We start from the raw sequence: 17,215 nt of genomic DNA on the forward strand, positions 1-17,215 counted from the left end.
CTTCAAGTTTATTAATTCCTTCTTTTAGGAGTATCTGGCTGGCTCAGTCAGTAGAGCATGTGACTCTTGATCTTAAGGTGGTGAATTCAAGCCCCACATTAGGTGTGGAGCCTACTTAATAAGAAAATTAAAATAAAAATACTTCTACAAAAACGTATTTGTTATGGTATACTTATGATGTACATTATATGTCATCCTTGCACAAGAGCCATGCTAATCTCTGTATCATTCCAATTATAACATTTGTACCGCCAAAGCAAACGCATGTACATTCGTTTTAATTTTTTTTAATTTTTATTTATTTATGATAGTCACGGGGGGGGGGGGGGGGCAGAGACATAGGCAGAGGGAGAAGCAGGCTCCATGCACCGGGAGCTCGATGTGGGATTCGATCCCGGGTCTCCAGGATCGCGCCCTGGGCCAAATGCAGGTGCCAAACCGCTGCGCCACCCAGGGATCCCCGCATGTACATTCAAATGCACATCATTTAAATGTGCCCTTTGGTGAATTTTGACATATGTATGCACTATAATCAAGGCAGTGGACATATCCATAATGCCCAAAACAACTCGTGCTTTTGTATTCCTAGTCTTCTTCCCATTCCATCATCATACCCCAAGGTAACCAGTGAACTGCTGTGACTATAGGTTTTGTATCTTCTAGAATTATATATAAACAATACGCAGTATGAGCTTGGGGTGGGGGGGCATCTGTCTTCTTCCACTCAGCTTAATTATATTGCTATTTCTTCATGATTGTGGTAAAAGTTCATTTTTAAAACACATTTTATTTGTTATGAAAAATCTGTAGAGGGATCTTTCATTTTTTACATATTTTCCCAACTTTATTGAGACTTAGTAAAACACGGTGTAAGTTTAAGGCATACAACGTGATTTGATATGTGTATATATTGTGAAATGACGACCACAATAAGGTTAATACATCTATCAAACTCACATGATTACCATTTCTGTGTGTTTGTGGTGAGAACATTTAAGATATACTCTCTTAGGAACTTTCTATTAATTATATAATGTAGTATTGTTAACCATAGTCCCAATGCTGTACATTAGATCCCCAAAACCTAATACTTGCATAATTGGAAATTTGTATTCTTTGACTGACATCTCCTCATCTCTCCCACCGTCACCTCCTGCCTCTGGTAGCCACCATTTTACTCTTAGTTTGGCTTACAGTCCACATATGTATTGTGGAACGTGAAATACATTGTTTTTGGTTGTTTCAAAATATTTATTTTCCTTTTGTTTTCTACTTTGATCCATTGGTTGTTCAGGGGTATGTTGTTTAATTTCCAAATATCTGTGATTTTCAAATTTTCTTCCTGTTATGAATTTCTAATTTCATACCACTATGGTTAGAAAAAAGACATTTGGCATAATTTCCATCTTTAATTTGCTAAGATTTGTTTTGTAACCTAATATATGATCCATCCTGGAGAATGTTCTGTGTGTGCTTGAGAAGAATAAGTATTATGTTTCTATTGTATAGAATGTTCTACACATGCTTGTTAAGTCCATTTGGTAAGGTTTAGTTCAAGTCAAATGTTTCCTTAATAATTTTATGTCTGAATGATCTAGCCATTGTTTAAAATGGAATACTAAAATTCCCTATCATTATTGTATTGTCTATTTCTCCCTTCAGATTGGTTTCTTTTGCTTAATATATTCAGGTACTCTGATGCTCAATACATATGTATTTACAATTGTAATTACAATTTATATCTTCTTGATGAACTGACCCATTTTTCATTAGATTACACCCTTTGTCTCTTCTTACTATTTTTAACTAAAAGTCTATTTTGTCTAGTACAAATTTAGCTACCCCTGCTCACTTTTGGTTTCTGTTTGATGGGATAGCTTTTCCATCTCTTCACATTGAGTCTATATGTGTCCTTAAGGCTGAATATAGTGGCAGTCATATTTTTTTTATCCATTCAGACTATGTTATTTGGAGAATGCAATTCATTTGCATTTAAAGTAATTACTGATAGGTAAGAACTTACAATGCTACGTTATTGTTTTCTCATTTTATAGTTCCCTTGCTCCCTTCTTGCTATCTTTCTTCATGAAATGAAATTTTCCAAAATGGTATACTTTGATTCCCTTGTTTGTATCTTTCATGTTATCTATTGTAGGTTTTGCTTTGTGTTTACCACGAGGCTTACATAAAATATCTTACCAATAGAATAGTGTATTTTACGTTTGTAACAACTTTAATCATATACAAACACACCACCCTCACCTCCAACATTTTAGGGTTTTGATGTAAAAATTTAATTTTTTATATTGTATATTAATTAAAGTTATAAATACCTTTGTGTTTTAACCTTTATACTAGGATTAATCAATACACCATATTACAGTATTAGAGTATTATGATTTTTGACTATATACTTACCTTCTTCAGTGTGTTTTACATCTTCATGTTTTTCATTTCACTAGTTTGTATTCTTTCATTTCAGATTGAAGAACATCTCTCAGCAATTTTAGTAAGGTTTAGTGATGATTAACTCCCTTAGTTTGATTTGGGAATATCTTTCTCCTTCATTTCTGAAGGACAATTTTGCTGAATAAAGTATTGTTTGTTTTTTTTTCTTTCAGCACTTTGAAAATATCATCCCACTCTCTTCTGGCCTACAAGGTTTCAGCTGAGAAATCTGCTAATAGACTTATGGTGATTCCCTTGTAATGTGTGACTTTTTTTTTTCTCTTGCTGCCTTGAAAACTGTCTTTTATTTTAGACACTTTTATTATAATGTCCTAGAAAGAACTGCTTTGGATTGAAATCTTAGGGAAACCTACAAGCTTTATATACTGGGATGTCCATATCTCTCTCCAAATTTGGGAAATCCTCATTCATTAGTTCTCTAAATAACCTTTTTACCCATTTCCCCCACTCTTCTTCCTCTGGGACACCAATAAATGCATACATTATTTTTATAGTATACCATAGTTTATGTAGGTTTTCTTCACTCTTTTCCATTTTTTTTGTTTCCAGACTAGGTAATGTTAAATAACCTGTCTTCTATACTTCATAATAATTCCTTCTGTTTGATCTAGTCTGCTGTTGATGATTTCCATTGCATTTGCTTTCCCTAAAGCAGTGATGACTGCTCCAGCATGTGGTTTCCCAATCTGACAGAATCCAGTTTTTATTTATGCGTGCTCACTAGCCATCGGTAAAGGCTCATTCTGACCATTCTTGCCTGCAGGGGTATGCACAGGAAGCCAGTCACTGGGTGTGGGTGTGTCTGGGTGAGCTACACAAAGCTTAGAGGTACCCATAGGCCAGCTGGGATGATCAGTAGGGGAAACTATTTTATATATATAATAGATATATTAAAAATATACATTTTAGAAAATATATTGTACCAATTCACAGTACTGGTCTGGGACTTGTCATTTTTTATGCTTGCTTGATTATTTAGTAGTTAGATAGTTTACTTTTGTAAAGTCTATTCCCCTAATTCCCATAGTGTTAAGCATCCAACCTGCCTAGCCTACAGTCATCCTGAGATGAGAGCAATTTTGGCAAAGTGGCTGGTCTCTTTCTCTGACCACAGCTAGTTCTTAAACTCCACTAATTATGGCCAATAGCTCTACAGTTTTCAACAGTGCACTTGGGTATAAACTACTCCACAGAATAAACTAACCAAATTGATATTACTTTGAGAGTTTCAGAGGTCCATGTTTGAGATTTGTTCTGACACCAAGAGTCAGTCTCCTCCTAGTAAGCCTATACTTAAGTTTATATGTCTAATCAATCTACCAATGTCCTCTTAATTACGTTTCACCACAAGCTCTACTATTTTTGAGAGTAACCTTAGGCTTGAACTTCTCTACACTCTGTTGTAAATAAATTCCATTTCTCTGGGAAGAGAATAGGAGCTATTTTAGGAGCCCCTTCTCACCAAAGGGAAAATCTCTGTGCCATAGCTGTGAAGTTGGGAGGTGGGCATAACATGGTTTCCTTTGAGTGACATCTCATCTTTAGAAACTGAGTACTTGGAGATCCCTGGATGGCTCAGCAGTTTGGCGCCTGCCTTTGGCCCAGGGCGTGATCCTGGAGTCCTGGGATCGAGTCCCCATCGGGCTCCCTGCGTAGAGCCTGCTTCTCCCTCTGCCTGTGTCTCTGCCTCTCTCTCTCTCTCTCATGAATAAATAAAATCTTAAAAAAAAAAAAAAAGAAAAGAGAAAACTGAGTACTTGGTGGTTGTAGGAGGTGATATAGTAGTTTCAGGCCTTCTTTGTTTGTCTGTAATGGTATGAAACCACTACTTTAGAGGCTGAGGCAAATGGACTCCATATTCTCAGAGCACTGTGTCCAAAGGAGAGCCTCTAACCCAAGAACAAAGGCTACACAAGAAAAGGGAGCCTCCATCTAAGTCATACTGGGTTAGCAAAATATAGCTGGAGGCAGGATGAGAAATGCAATTGCCCTATTAGTCCCTGGAATATAGCCCTCCAACTAGGAGCTGGGGGAAAGAGAAATCCCATCTTCTTGCACTAACACGGAGTTACATCTAGCTCAGCTGGGATAGGTGAGGAAACCAAAGGGTCTTGGTTCAAATACAACAGATTCTTTACTAAATTTTAGTAAATTTCATTGAATAAATGTTTCCTCACTTGCTGTATAATCTTTAGAACATTTCCAAAGACTGTCAATGGTTGTTGTTTTTTTTAATTGTCCAATTTTGCTAAGGAGTAGGTTCACAAAGCTCCTTACTACCATGCTGGAAATCTCTCAATGAGCTTTTTAAAATGTAAATCAGATCATGTCCCTATTGAAAATTCTCCAAAAATTCCCTCCAATTTATAACAAAGTCCAAATTTCTCCTAAGCCCTACAAAGTTCTACATGATCCAGCCTGTGCCAATCACTAGATATCATTCTCCACCACTTTTTATTTACTTTATTCACTCTGCTCTAATCTCTGTCCTAACAAAGGTGGTCCTCCTCGGGGTCTATCTTCTGTTCCCTTTAAAAAACTCTTTTCCTATATTTCTCCATGGCCTTCTTTCCCATTTCATTCAGGTCTCTGCTCAAATGTCACTTCAAGACTTTCTCTAAAGTAGTACCTGCCCTTCATTCTTTATCCATGTATCCCACTTTGATTTTCTTCACAGCACCTAAATTTACTTACTCATCTTCTTATGTACTTTAAGTCTGTTTCTCCCATTAGAATAACAACTCTAAAGGGCAGGGGGCTTTGTGATCTTATTCACCACTGTATCCTCAGTATTTAGTACTTGGCACACAGTCAATACTTAATAAATATTCGCTGAATGAATAAATATAAAGAAGAATCAAATATTTTTAAAGCTGTTTACATTTTAAATGGCATTAACAGATAATGTTTTTATTTACATCCATAAACAAAATGATTAACAGAGTATGGAGAAAAAATTACAGTTGTTTATTTGGCTTAGAAAATATAAACAAACAGAAGTGGTCAATATCCAAGTATTTAATATTCAGTTTCAATAATCCTAAAACTTATTTTTATAAATAGCACTGCTGATCTGCCCTTGCCTTTACACTACATATACCCGACCAAAAGAAATAATCACCACAAAAAAAAAAAAAGAAGGAAAGAAAGAATCACCGCTAATTTAATGGGAAAATAATAACAATACTAAAATGATAGATATTTATATTATACTATGACCACTGGTTTTGACAACTTGGGTATTAGAAAATTCAGAAGCTAATCAAATTGAAAATCCTTAACCAGATATTAATTTGTCACAATTACTGATTGTAAAAAAGTCTTTAGCATTAAAAAAGTTAGGATATTATTTCCATTTTTTTCAGTTTCCCTTTCTATTATTGGCCAAGTTTTGCAATGACCTTAACAAGGCTAAGTAAAAGAATCTTAGGTTATGGAGTTTTACCTTGAGTCCTGTTTTCTCGTCATCACTTCCATTATTTGTAGATGGTGTCTCATCTCCTTGCCTGGAAACCAAGACAAAATCTTCACTATTAAGAGTAGATACTGAGTCTGAGGAGACACTGATTTTTCCAACAGAAGCCTTGTCATCCATGACTCAAGAATGAAGCTCAACTCATGAATGATTAAATATTTTTAAAATGCCTGAAAAACAAAAAACATAAAGATACTCATATAGAATATCTGCCAGATATTTAGTTATGCTCTAATTCTTACAAAATACATATGAAAAACTTTTAAAAATACTTTCAAAATATTTTCCTAAGACTTTCACTACTCACAATTTAGGCTTTTTATTCCAGATAATAAAGGAATTTGACACCTTTCAGGGCCAAGACATTTCAGATTTAAAAAATAAAACAAAACATATTCCCTTGAGAATAACTGCCTACCTACAGTGATTTGTTTGGCATATGTTACAACTCTATTCTTGGACTCCAAAAACTAGGAAATACTAAACTTCTGTTTTCTACCCTTTAATTTGTAAAGCTATACACATAAATGAAGTTGGAAGCATATAAAACAATAAGGTTTTTCTAATATTACTGATACTTAAATTTAAAATATTAACAAGATGTTTTAATGAAATTAAAATTTCATATTCACATTCAAAAGAAATAAATTTAAATTTTTTTTTAATTTTAAAAAATTAAAAAAAATAAATTCAAGGCAGAGCAAGCAGAATTTCTAGAGCTGGGAAATACCTTACATAGCAAGAAATCAGAAAGCCATTAAAAACTCAATTTTCCCATCCCATGGTTTCTTAGAGTTCAACTCAACATGAACATTACCAGTAAATTTCATACCAAACATTCCCAGCAAGAAGTAAAAAATACATCACTTATGAAAAGCCACTCAAATATTTATTGACTCCTGGAATAAAACTTAAACTCATCTACCATTGAAAAACCTGGTTCTGAATACTTTATGACAATATTCCTATTTGGTTGCCAAAACAGTAACAGAACAAACAATACAACAAACTTGGAAAGCTTTACCCAATAAACAAAAGTACCTCTAGCTCTATGCCTCAAAGAGGTAAAGGTGCTGGGAGTCTGTTTAATCTCTCCAACTAACAAGTCCTAGTTTATGCTTGGGGCTTTTAATTGAACATGTATTAATTAAGCATACACCTTGTACCAAGCACTATTTTCCCTTCAAAGGCTCCTATCTCGATAAACACAATCCCTGGATAATACAGTTCAAAAGAAACTTAGAAATAATACTGTTGAACAGATACAAAAATGGAACCCCAAGAGAAGGTCATTTAGGCATAACTAAGGATGGAACACTTACTACTACTTGTTGCTTTCTATTTAAACTAATTCTCTTGCTTAAATGGCTATCACAGCTTTATATTTCATAGGACTAAATTAAAATGTATAGTGTGGCATTCAAAGACATTTCAAAATGTACTTTCTGAAAAAAAAATTTTAAGGTAGGTTTGCTTCATCCATTCAATGAATACTCACCATGTGTCTAGTGTATAAAGAATACATGGTAAACAAGAGAAATTAGATTCTTGCCCCAAAGGAGTATATACTGCAGCAGAGAACAAAGGCACATTGAACAGGTTAATAGATACTGATTTAGGGTAAAAGAAAACTATGGGAACATGTTGGGAGAGGGACTTAGATATGGAGAGTTAAATATTCACCTGAAACTAGAATATTGTATGTCAATTATACTTCAATAAAAAAAAGGGGAATAGGTTAATAGATACTGATTTAGGGTAAAAGAAAACTATGGGAACATGTTGGGAGAGGGACTTAGATATGGAGAGTTAAATATTCACCTGAAACTAGAATATTGTATGTCAATTATACTTCAATAAAAAAAGGGGGAATACATCAGAAGGGAGAACATCCTCACTAAAAATACATACTTTAATATGCCCATGTATTTGCCCTCATTGGATCCTCTTCCTAAATTGGTTTTCTTGCTTTTGTACTTCATCAACTGTAACTCGTCATTCATGATCTAACTCTCCTTTTCCTTGCCTATCCTCATCCGAGAACCAAATAAACAGCTTGCCTTATTTCTGCTCCTATAGCATTTTACATTTTGTATAGTACCTATTATGATATATTGTAATTTGGCAGTGACTAATGGCAGTGACATAATATCCATCATATATAACACTCTTAATCTTCACATTATTACATAGATAAGGAAACTGAGACCTAGACGGATGGTCTAACTTGTTCAGAGTAATGACTGTAATGTAACTGGTTAGAGGCAAAGGCAAAAATTGAACCCAATCATCTATGAATACAGAAGGTATGCTCTTTCCGTCAGATTATGCCACCTTTCCAATGCCACAAATTTGGGCTTTGTCCCAAAACACTCACTACTGGGTATTTTTTGCAGAATGTACTAGTACTTTAGGCTAGGTTTTGTTGAACTAGTACTTTAGGCAAAGTTTTTTATGCTTAATTCAATTTTCAGTCTTTTTTAAAAAAAGATTTGAGAGAGAGCACAAACGCAAACATGCACGGGGGGAGGGATACAGAGAAAGGGAGAAGCAGACTCTCTGCCCATCTGGGACCATGATGCAGGGCTTGACCTCAGAACCCTGAGATCATGACCTGAGTGAGCCAAAGGCAGATGCTTAACCAACTGAGCCACCCAGGTACCCGATTTCCATTCTTTTAATCCGTGATTAATAAAATAGCAGAGTGCATTGGAAAGTTCTCTAAAGCTATGATCTGAAACACTGACTACTATCTGTAATACTCTAGACTCAAAAAAATATTATACTTTGGTATTTAAACACTATGGAACTGAAAGTTCAACCTATTTCCTTTGAGGAGGTAAAAGGAAAATACACTTTTTAAAATACTTTCCTATTTGTTTTGGCACCTGTAAAAAATAGAATCACTTAGTGGGAATGATATTTATCAAAACATGAAGTACCACATGAAAAGTTATACAAGATTCCTCTCCTCTGGCCTCCACAATATAGGAGTCCCAGAACATGTGGTATTCCTGGCAAAATTGTGTTCACAACCTCTCTCTTGAAACCACAAGGAGTAACTGTTTTGCTTTTAATCCCTATTTATATCATTTATCACAAGAAGCCTCCTACTGTAATAATTCATCTTTCAGACTGCAATTCTAAATCTAAACATTATGGACAATAGAGAATAACCTTCTTCCCCTAAACATCCTGCACTATCATCTCTCTTCCCACCTTTCCCCATAATACCCACCATATTTAACACACTTTACATTTTAATCATTGGTTTTTATATATTATTTAAGCTAGAACCTAAGTTCCTCCAGGGCAAAGACTTTTGTCTGTTTCATTAACTTTTAAATCCTTAGCACCTGGAACAATTCCTGGCACATAGTAGATGCTCCAATACTTGCTTAAAAAATTAGGATAAATGGCAAATAAAGACGGAAAAGAGCAAGAGCTACCCAATGAAAAGGTAAGATCATCTTTTACTAAATGACAGTAAGAACAGAAGTCATATTTGTGACAGTAAAACAAATGATTTAGAGTTAGGAAAAACCCAAGTTGGGATACTGGTTGTACTACTTAATAGTGTGAGCTCTGTCATAATGAGCCTCATTCCATAAGATAGATGTACTATCTACCTCAAAGAACTATTATAAAAATTACTTATATATTTATATATATATAATTTAATAATATATATAAAACATTATAAACACTTAATCATTACAGCTTTTCTTTTTCTTTTTTTTTTTTTTAATATTTTATTTATTTATTCATGAGAGACAGAAAGAGAGAGAGGCAGAGACACAGGCAGAGGGAGAAGCAGGCTCCATGAAGGGAACCCGATGCGGGACTCGATCCCGGGTCTCCAGGATCACGCCCCGGGCTAAAGACAGAGCCAAACCGCTGCGCCACCAGGGCTGCCCTCATTACAGCTTTTCAAGCTAACTTCCAATTTTAAAAGAATTAACAAGTATCAGGCACCTGGGTGGCTCTGTCAGTTAAGCATCTGCCTTTAGCTCAGGTCATGATCTCAGGATCCTGAGATCAAGCCCTGTGTGGGGCTCCCTGCTCAGTGTCTGCTTCTCCCACTGCCCCTCCCCCCTTTTTCATGCTCTCTGTCTCAACATGGTCAGGTTGGCAAGTCAAGTTCAAGGATGCCTCCTTCTCTATCTCCTTTAATAAGTCAATAAGTCATTTAAAACGATAGGTTAAGTTTACATGTGCATCAAACACCAAAAGTTCAATCGTTATATTTCTTACAACTTCTTTCATTACTTTTATTCTTATTGACACACAAATGATCCCTAGATTGAAGATTAGTTTCATGGGAGAGCCTGACTGGGTTATTAGTAGACATGTGACTTGATCTCAGGATGGAGAGTTTGAGCCCCATGTTGGGGATAGAGACTATTTATTTAATTAAAAAAAAAATTTTTTTTAAAGGGGCACCTGTGTGGCTCAGTCAGGTGAGCATCTGACTCAGCTCAGGTCATTATCTCGGGGTTGTGGGATCAAGCCTAGAGCCCGGCTTGCTCAGCATCGAGTCAGCTTGGGATTCTCTCTCCCTCTACCCCTCCCCCACCTCGTGCTCGTGCTCTCTCTCAAATAAATCTTTTTAAAAATTAAAAAGAAAAAAAAAAAGAAAATTAGTCTCATAATACCAAAACTCTTTACAAACTTTTTGTTTGAATTTACTGTCCTGTGCCCTAAGTGACAAATTTATACTTAAAAATATACTTAAATTTATACTTTGTACTTCTGCAAAGATCATGGCAAATAATGCACCTCAGGTCTTACCAAAAGAAGATTCATTTTCATTCTCAATCTCCTCTTTCTTTAACACTAAAGACCCAGTTAATGAGTAAAATGGAAAGAACTGCCCATGACAAAGGCTCTTTTGATAGTTCCTCAATAGCAGTGGGCTCCTGGATAATTAGTATTTACTTTTAAAATACTTGAACTCTTTTTTTGGATGACGTACTATCAGACATTGTGTTGTTTCTAGATACTAACACTCAGAGGAATAACATAAACAATGAACTTGCAGTGGCATGAATTTGCTAATATGCAATTAGTAGAGGCAAAAATCACCTCCTAATAAGTGACCTACCTAACTTGGTAAAAGAGGTGTGAGTGAGACTTGTAATTGAACTTGACGTGCTTGAGACAAAATGTGCTAGTTCCCAGCCACTATTCCAGGGCTCTAATTCATCTGTATTTCCTTGGTTTTCTTGAAACTCTTTTTTCCTGAAGTAGTAGTATTAACTGCCTTCACCTCTACGACTTTCAATAGAACACTCCAAAGAGCAATGCCTCTCAAAAATCTGGCTCCTCTATCTCTCACCAACCCTCACTGAACCATCTGTTTAAAAATTTAATTAAAACCTCATCTATGGGGGCACTTGGGTGGCTCAGTCAGTTAAGTGTCTGCCTTTGGCTCAGAGTCCTGGGATCAAGCCCTTTTTCGGGCTTCATGATCAGCAAGGAATCTGCTTCTCCCTCTGCTCTTCTTGCTCTTAAATAAAATCTTAAAACAAAACCCACTCATCTGTGGCCCTGAGGATTTTGTTTACCCTCCCTGAGTATCATTTTAAAAAGGAAAAAAAAAAGGGCACCTTGGTGGTTCAGGGTTGAGTGTCTGCCTTTGCATCAGGTTGTGATCCTGGGGGTCTTGGGATCCACTCCCACATCAGGCTCCTCACAGGGAGGCTGCTTCTCTGTTTCTCATGAATAAATAAAATCTTAAAAAAAAAGGGGGGGGGGAGGGAAATCAGTCAATGACAATACAAACTTTCAAAACCCAAAGAATTCTGTTCATTTCTCATCTTCTACCGCTGAAATGAAAATATTGGCCATTTCCTTATTCTGAAACTTTTTTGCTTCCATTTTCTACCTTTGGCTACCATTTCTCAGCTGTCATAGGTTCCTTTTCTTCTGTCCATTCTCTAAATTCTACTCCATGCCTCTTTTTCCACTTTTCTCTGGCTCTTATTAGCTCATATGGGTATAACTTTTTATTTTTTTTTTTTTGGTATGCTGTTAATACTCTTAAACTCTCTCTTTCCATTGTGTTATGTTTTTTTTTTTTTTTTTTTTTTTTTTTTTAAGAAAGGGAAGACTCTTAAGCAGGCTTCACACCCAGCAAAGAGACTGACAGCAGGCCTTGATCTCACAACCCTGAGATCATGACCTGAGTTGAAATCAAGAGTTGGACGTTCAACTGACTGAGCTACCCAGGTGCCCGTTTTCCTTTCTATTTAGTATTGTCTGACATGTGCCAGGCAATATGTGTAATGTTACAGTGAGGAATAATAGGTAGTCTTTACCTAGGATGGTCTTAAAGTGGTACAGAAAATGGAAAAATAAACAGGTAATTATAATATAGTGGTTGGTATAATAGAAGTACACAAAGGATGTTGTGAGACTACATAGGACAATTCAGCTATGTATGCTCATGGGCATTTCAAAATCAATTCCATGTGTCGAAAATAAACCTCTGTTCATCACATAAGCATATTCTTCCTTGTATGCTCCCTACTGTGGTTAACATCCACTGATCGAAGACAGGGATGTCAAAAAAGTCCTTGATTCCTTTTCTCATTCTCCCCTGGAAGACTACTGGATTTTAGCTCCAAAACATACTTCAATCTTACTCTTTCTTTACCATCCACCATAAGTCTAGCTAAAACGTAAGACTCCTTTTCTAGAATCTCTCTAGTCATTGATTATCAAAGTCCCATAGCTAATATCTAAAATTTAGATCTGATCATATATCTCACCCTTTCCTCAAAACCTTTGCTCTGAAACAGAGTAAAATCCAAACCTCTATACCATTAGTCTTCAAATATGGAGACAATCTATCATTCTACTCTTATCTTCTATCAAACCATACCAGAAATGCACCAAATATGTCATATACTTCTATGCTTTTGAGCCTTTGCTCATGTTGTTTGCTAATCGAGGAATGTCTTCATTTCCCCGGGTAGTCCTTCTCCCTCACCAGCAATCTTAAGGTACAATCAACTATCCAACCTCCCCCTTTCCCTTTTACAATATTCATTATTTCTCTCTTGGGCTCCTAAGGCTTTTGTTTGCTTTTTAATTCTATCACAAAATTATAGCATTTATCACACAGTAAAATAATATTATACCTCTGTTCTACTCCGCTATATTGGTTGATCATTCATTCCAGAAACAATTACTAAGTACAAACCACTATGGTCAATGCTGGGAATACAATGAACACACACAGTCCCTGTGAACTATTTGTGCAAAGGGATCTCAGATTTTATTCATATCTTTTTTAAAAAAGATTTTATTTATTCATGGGAGACACACAGAGACCTGAGTTGAAACACACACAGAGAGAGAGGCAGAGACACAGGCAGAGAGAGAAGCAGGCTCCAGGCCAGGAGCCCGACGCAGGACTCAATCCGGGACTCCAGGATCATGCCCTGGGCCAAAGGCAGGCGCTAAACCGCTGAGCCATCCAGGGATCCCCTATTCATATCTTTACATCTTTTACTGGCAGCACTAAATAAATTTGGTTGAATAATACTCTTTAATCCATGTTTAACTAGTAGGGTCTAAGTAATGTGAGGATGACAAGTATGCTATATACCACATGCATGTGACTTGGGGATATAGGTGATAACTAGAATGAAGAGACCCAGAACTACCCTTGAGTGTGCCTCGCTGATTCTTCATCAAGTTCCTGTCAATCTTTCTTTTTTTTTTAAGATTTATTTATTTATTCATGAGAGACAGAGAGAGGCAGAGACACAGGCAGAGGGAGAAGCAGGCTCCCTGCAGGAAGCCTGACACAGGACTCGATCCCAGACCCCAGGATCATGTCGAGCTAAAGGCAGACGCTCAACTGCTGAGCCCCCAGGTGTCCCAAGTTCCTGTCAACCTCAAAACCAGTTAACACTGAGCCAGAAAATATACCTTAGATTTCCTTTGGACCAAAACACTCTCTTAATCCCTTCCTTCCCAATATCCATCATTTTTGTTGCTCAACCAGGGAGCAAATGATTACAGCTTTAGGAAATCTTAAGGAGGATACTTAAATCATCTTGCTAAATACAAAGAGACAATACTTACCAGTTCCTGCTACCAATTATATTGCCTACATGGTATTAAAAAGCTTATATGCATTATTTTTAATGTTCACACAAACTTAAGATACTGACTTTGTATGACAAACTGAGGCTTAGACTGGTTCAATAACCTGCTTAACTTTACAGATAAAATTGGATCTTGATCCAAATCCAGGTATCTAGGTGCCTCTGTCCTTTTCTGAAATGCAGCTCTTCTCCTTGGTGCCCTTATCTCCATTCTCTCCCTATTCTAATCCATTCACTATGTAGCTACCAGTTGTATCTAAAACACAGATCTAAGAAGATTACACTCTATTCAGAAAAAGTCAAAACAGGAAGGGAAAAGAATCAAGTCTCAAAGATGTTGTAACAGGCCAAGTGGGTTTGTAGCCCTTTAAAATTAAATAGCGTACAAAAAAGTTATTTTTTTAATAACACTGTATTAATCTCAGCTTTTTTCTTCTGTCCTTGGCTCAGATGTTTGTTTTCCTGCATTGGTTTTCACATGAATTTCTCACAGCCTAGCTCTGGGAAGGGTGGGACAAATCTAACAAAACTCAATGGAAAATCATTCCTTCTTTATAAAATTAAATTCCTTTCCACCACTACTAATTGCTAAACAATAGATGTGTCTTTGTTGAAGTCTAACTCTGAATTTGGGGGCTGTTTCTTTGAATTATTCTAGTGAGCTAAGAGAACCATATTAATTTAAGCCTTCTGAATAATTTCAGCTTAGCTTAAAAAAACCAAAAACAAAAGAAAACTAAACAATCATCTTGGGCCTACAGTACATAAAAGCAAGAAAAACCAGCTTATCTAAAAGTTATCATCAGGCAAATTTTAACCTGCAATGTCTGTGACAATTTACTTCTTTCAACTATAAAGTGATCGTTTTCTTTCAATTCCAGATTTAAAAAGATAATTACAGGAATAGAGAAATTTTTTTAAAATATATTATTTATTCATGAGAGGCACAGAAAGAGAGGCCGAGACATAGGCAGAGAGAAAAGCAGGCTCCATGCAGAGAACCCGACGTAGGACTCAATCCTGGGACTCCAGGATCATGCCCTGATCCTGGCCAAAGGCAAACGTTCCACCGCTGAGCCACCCAGGCGTCCCAAAATTTTAATTTTTTAAAATTGTGGTTAAATATATTACCATTTTACCATTTTAGTCATCTATAAACGTAAGTTTTGTGGCATTACGTACATTCACACTATTGTGCAATTACCACCACCACCCAGCTCTAGAACCCTTTTATCTTCCCCAATTAAATCTGTATCCATTAAACACTAACTCCCATTCCTCCAGGCAACCAACACACTATTCTTTCTCTATGAATCTGACTACTTTTTGTACCTATAAAAGTAGCAGAATCATACAATATTCTTTTGCGGCTGGCTTATTTCATTTGGTACTATGTTATAGCATGTGTCCAAATTTCCTTTCTCTTTAAGGCCAAATAGTAGTCTATGGAATATATATACTAATTTTGTTTATCCATTCATTGGTCAATACAAGTTTTTTTTTTTTTTTTTAAGATTTTATTTATTTGACAGAACACGAGCAGTGAAGCAAGGTGGGGCAGAGGGAGAACCAGACTCCCTGCTGAGCAGGGAGCGTGACACGGGACTCCATCCCAGGACCCCGAGATCACAAGCGGGAGGCAGATGCCCAACTGACTGAGCCACCCAGGCACCCCTCCTTCCTATAACCTCTTTCCAATTTTCAAGGAAATGTGCATAGCAAAATCACAAATGTTTGGCAGATCCACCCATGTTTTCTAAACCTTCTAATATAAGGCATGGCAGGACATAGGACAAGTGTTGAATAGGGGATGTGCAAACAACGAAGATTTATTGAGCATCTTCATTCACAGCATTGGAATAGGCACTGTGTGAGAAGATTTAAAAATTCACAAATATTAAGTTCCAAAGATGCTTTTAAACCTACCTGAAAAGATTGTTTCGCACAACTCAAAGCAAAAAATAATTAAAAATAAAATTTGTTCCTGTTAGGGAATAATTTTTGTAAAGAAATACTAGCTTTTGAGATTAGATTTCAGATTTTTCTTCAATTCACAAAGAATTCAACAGGTAACTACAGTAAAAATATAACTATTTTTCTTCTGCAGATATATCAGAGGTCTATTCATAGAAAATCATGTGTCACAGCAAAAGAGATTTACATGACATGTTCCTATTCTTATATTGCCAGAATCCGTTTATCAGCAGCATACTTCAAGGGTATAAAAGAGTTTATTACTTCTACCACAAAAATATTAAAGTGATTAACTCATGGCTCTTTCCAGTAGTATTTTACAAATGTCCAACATTTAATCCCCAATTTAGCCTCCCATGGTGTCTCTTAATACTCTTGATGATACTTAAAATACGTTCACAAAGATTCTGTGTATCAATTCCTTTTTCTGATACAAGGGCCATCTTCAAAAAAAGGAAAACAAGATTATAACTACTGGTTGTTGGCTGTAATTACCGAAATGTATAAATAAGGGAACATATGTTATATATGTTATAGTTACTTGGATATTACATATACAAAGTAAATTTTTAAAATAGTCAAATTATTGTTAAGCTTTTTATAGTTAATGACATTTGATGACATTTGATTAAAGTTATCACAAGCACAAATTTCCTTTTTTTTTTTTCTATGCACAAATTTCCTAATGTACCTAAAGAAATAGCAGATTTTAGTATGGAGAAAAAATTTATTCCCACAAAGATTAATGGGTCCCAAGGAGTAGTAATTTATAACATAAAAAACTGATGCAATCTCAATTGGAGATATGTAACAAGCGCACATGAACTCTGAGAGATGTGGACCTCCAGATCTGGCAGCACACCCATACAATTAAGAAGAAAACACCTTCTGCTTTAGAACCATGGCTGTGTATACTATTTAATGTCAAGAATGAACTTAAAAATAAGGGCTTTATTTTTACTATTTAGTGATTCACAAAAAAAGGAATTTTGGGGAAAAGTTAGGCCTGATAAAACTCTACTATGCTAGAAAGAGTATGGTAGTCATGATTCTGGTTGCTTTGGAAAGAGGGAAATTTCCAGGGTAATGTCTATAACTGTATCTGTTCAGTTTTTGCATAGGAAGAGAAACAAGGCTGTTAGCCTCAACAAGAGTGTTACATTTAAATGTCTATCCA

At 35.9% G+C, this 17,215-nt stretch overlaps 1 protein-coding gene and 1 non-coding gene across 12 annotated transcripts in view; both read right to left on the bottom strand.

Moving 5' to 3' along the window:
- RABGAP1 (RAB GTPase activating protein 1) overlaps window positions 1-17,215 on the bottom strand; it is a 166,767-nt gene that overhangs the window by 137,707 nt on the left and 11,845 nt on the right. For 6 of the 11 annotated variants that reach the window (XR_011999857.1, XR_011999856.1, XM_072748649.1 and 3 more), the window contains 2 exons: window positions 11,554-11,679; window positions 5,915-6,114 (listed from right to left, as the gene is read on the bottom strand). Coding sequence is in view for 9 of the 11 variants with exons in the window: in XM_072748649.1 (XP_072604750.1) it covers window positions 5,915-6,064 (150 nt within the window). In the remaining 2 variants the exon portion in view is untranslated. Of the gene's footprint in view, window positions 1-5,914; window positions 6,115-7,442; window positions 7,513-11,553; window positions 11,680-17,215 lie in introns of those variants that run through there. The other 5 variants (XM_072748652.1, XM_072748651.1, XM_072748653.1 and 2 more) reach the window with 2 other exon arrangements.
- Window positions 160-262, bottom strand: LOC112928039 (U6 spliceosomal RNA). The gene has a single exon (XR_003236671.1). It is a non-coding gene; the product is annotated as a U6 spliceosomal RNA (small nuclear RNA).

The sequence above is a fragment of the Vulpes vulpes genome, chromosome 2 (genome assembly GCF_048418805.1).
Source record: "Vulpes vulpes isolate BD-2025 chromosome 2, VulVul3, whole genome shotgun sequence".
Taxonomy (NCBI): Eukaryota; Metazoa; Chordata; class Mammalia; order Carnivora; family Canidae; genus Vulpes; species Vulpes vulpes.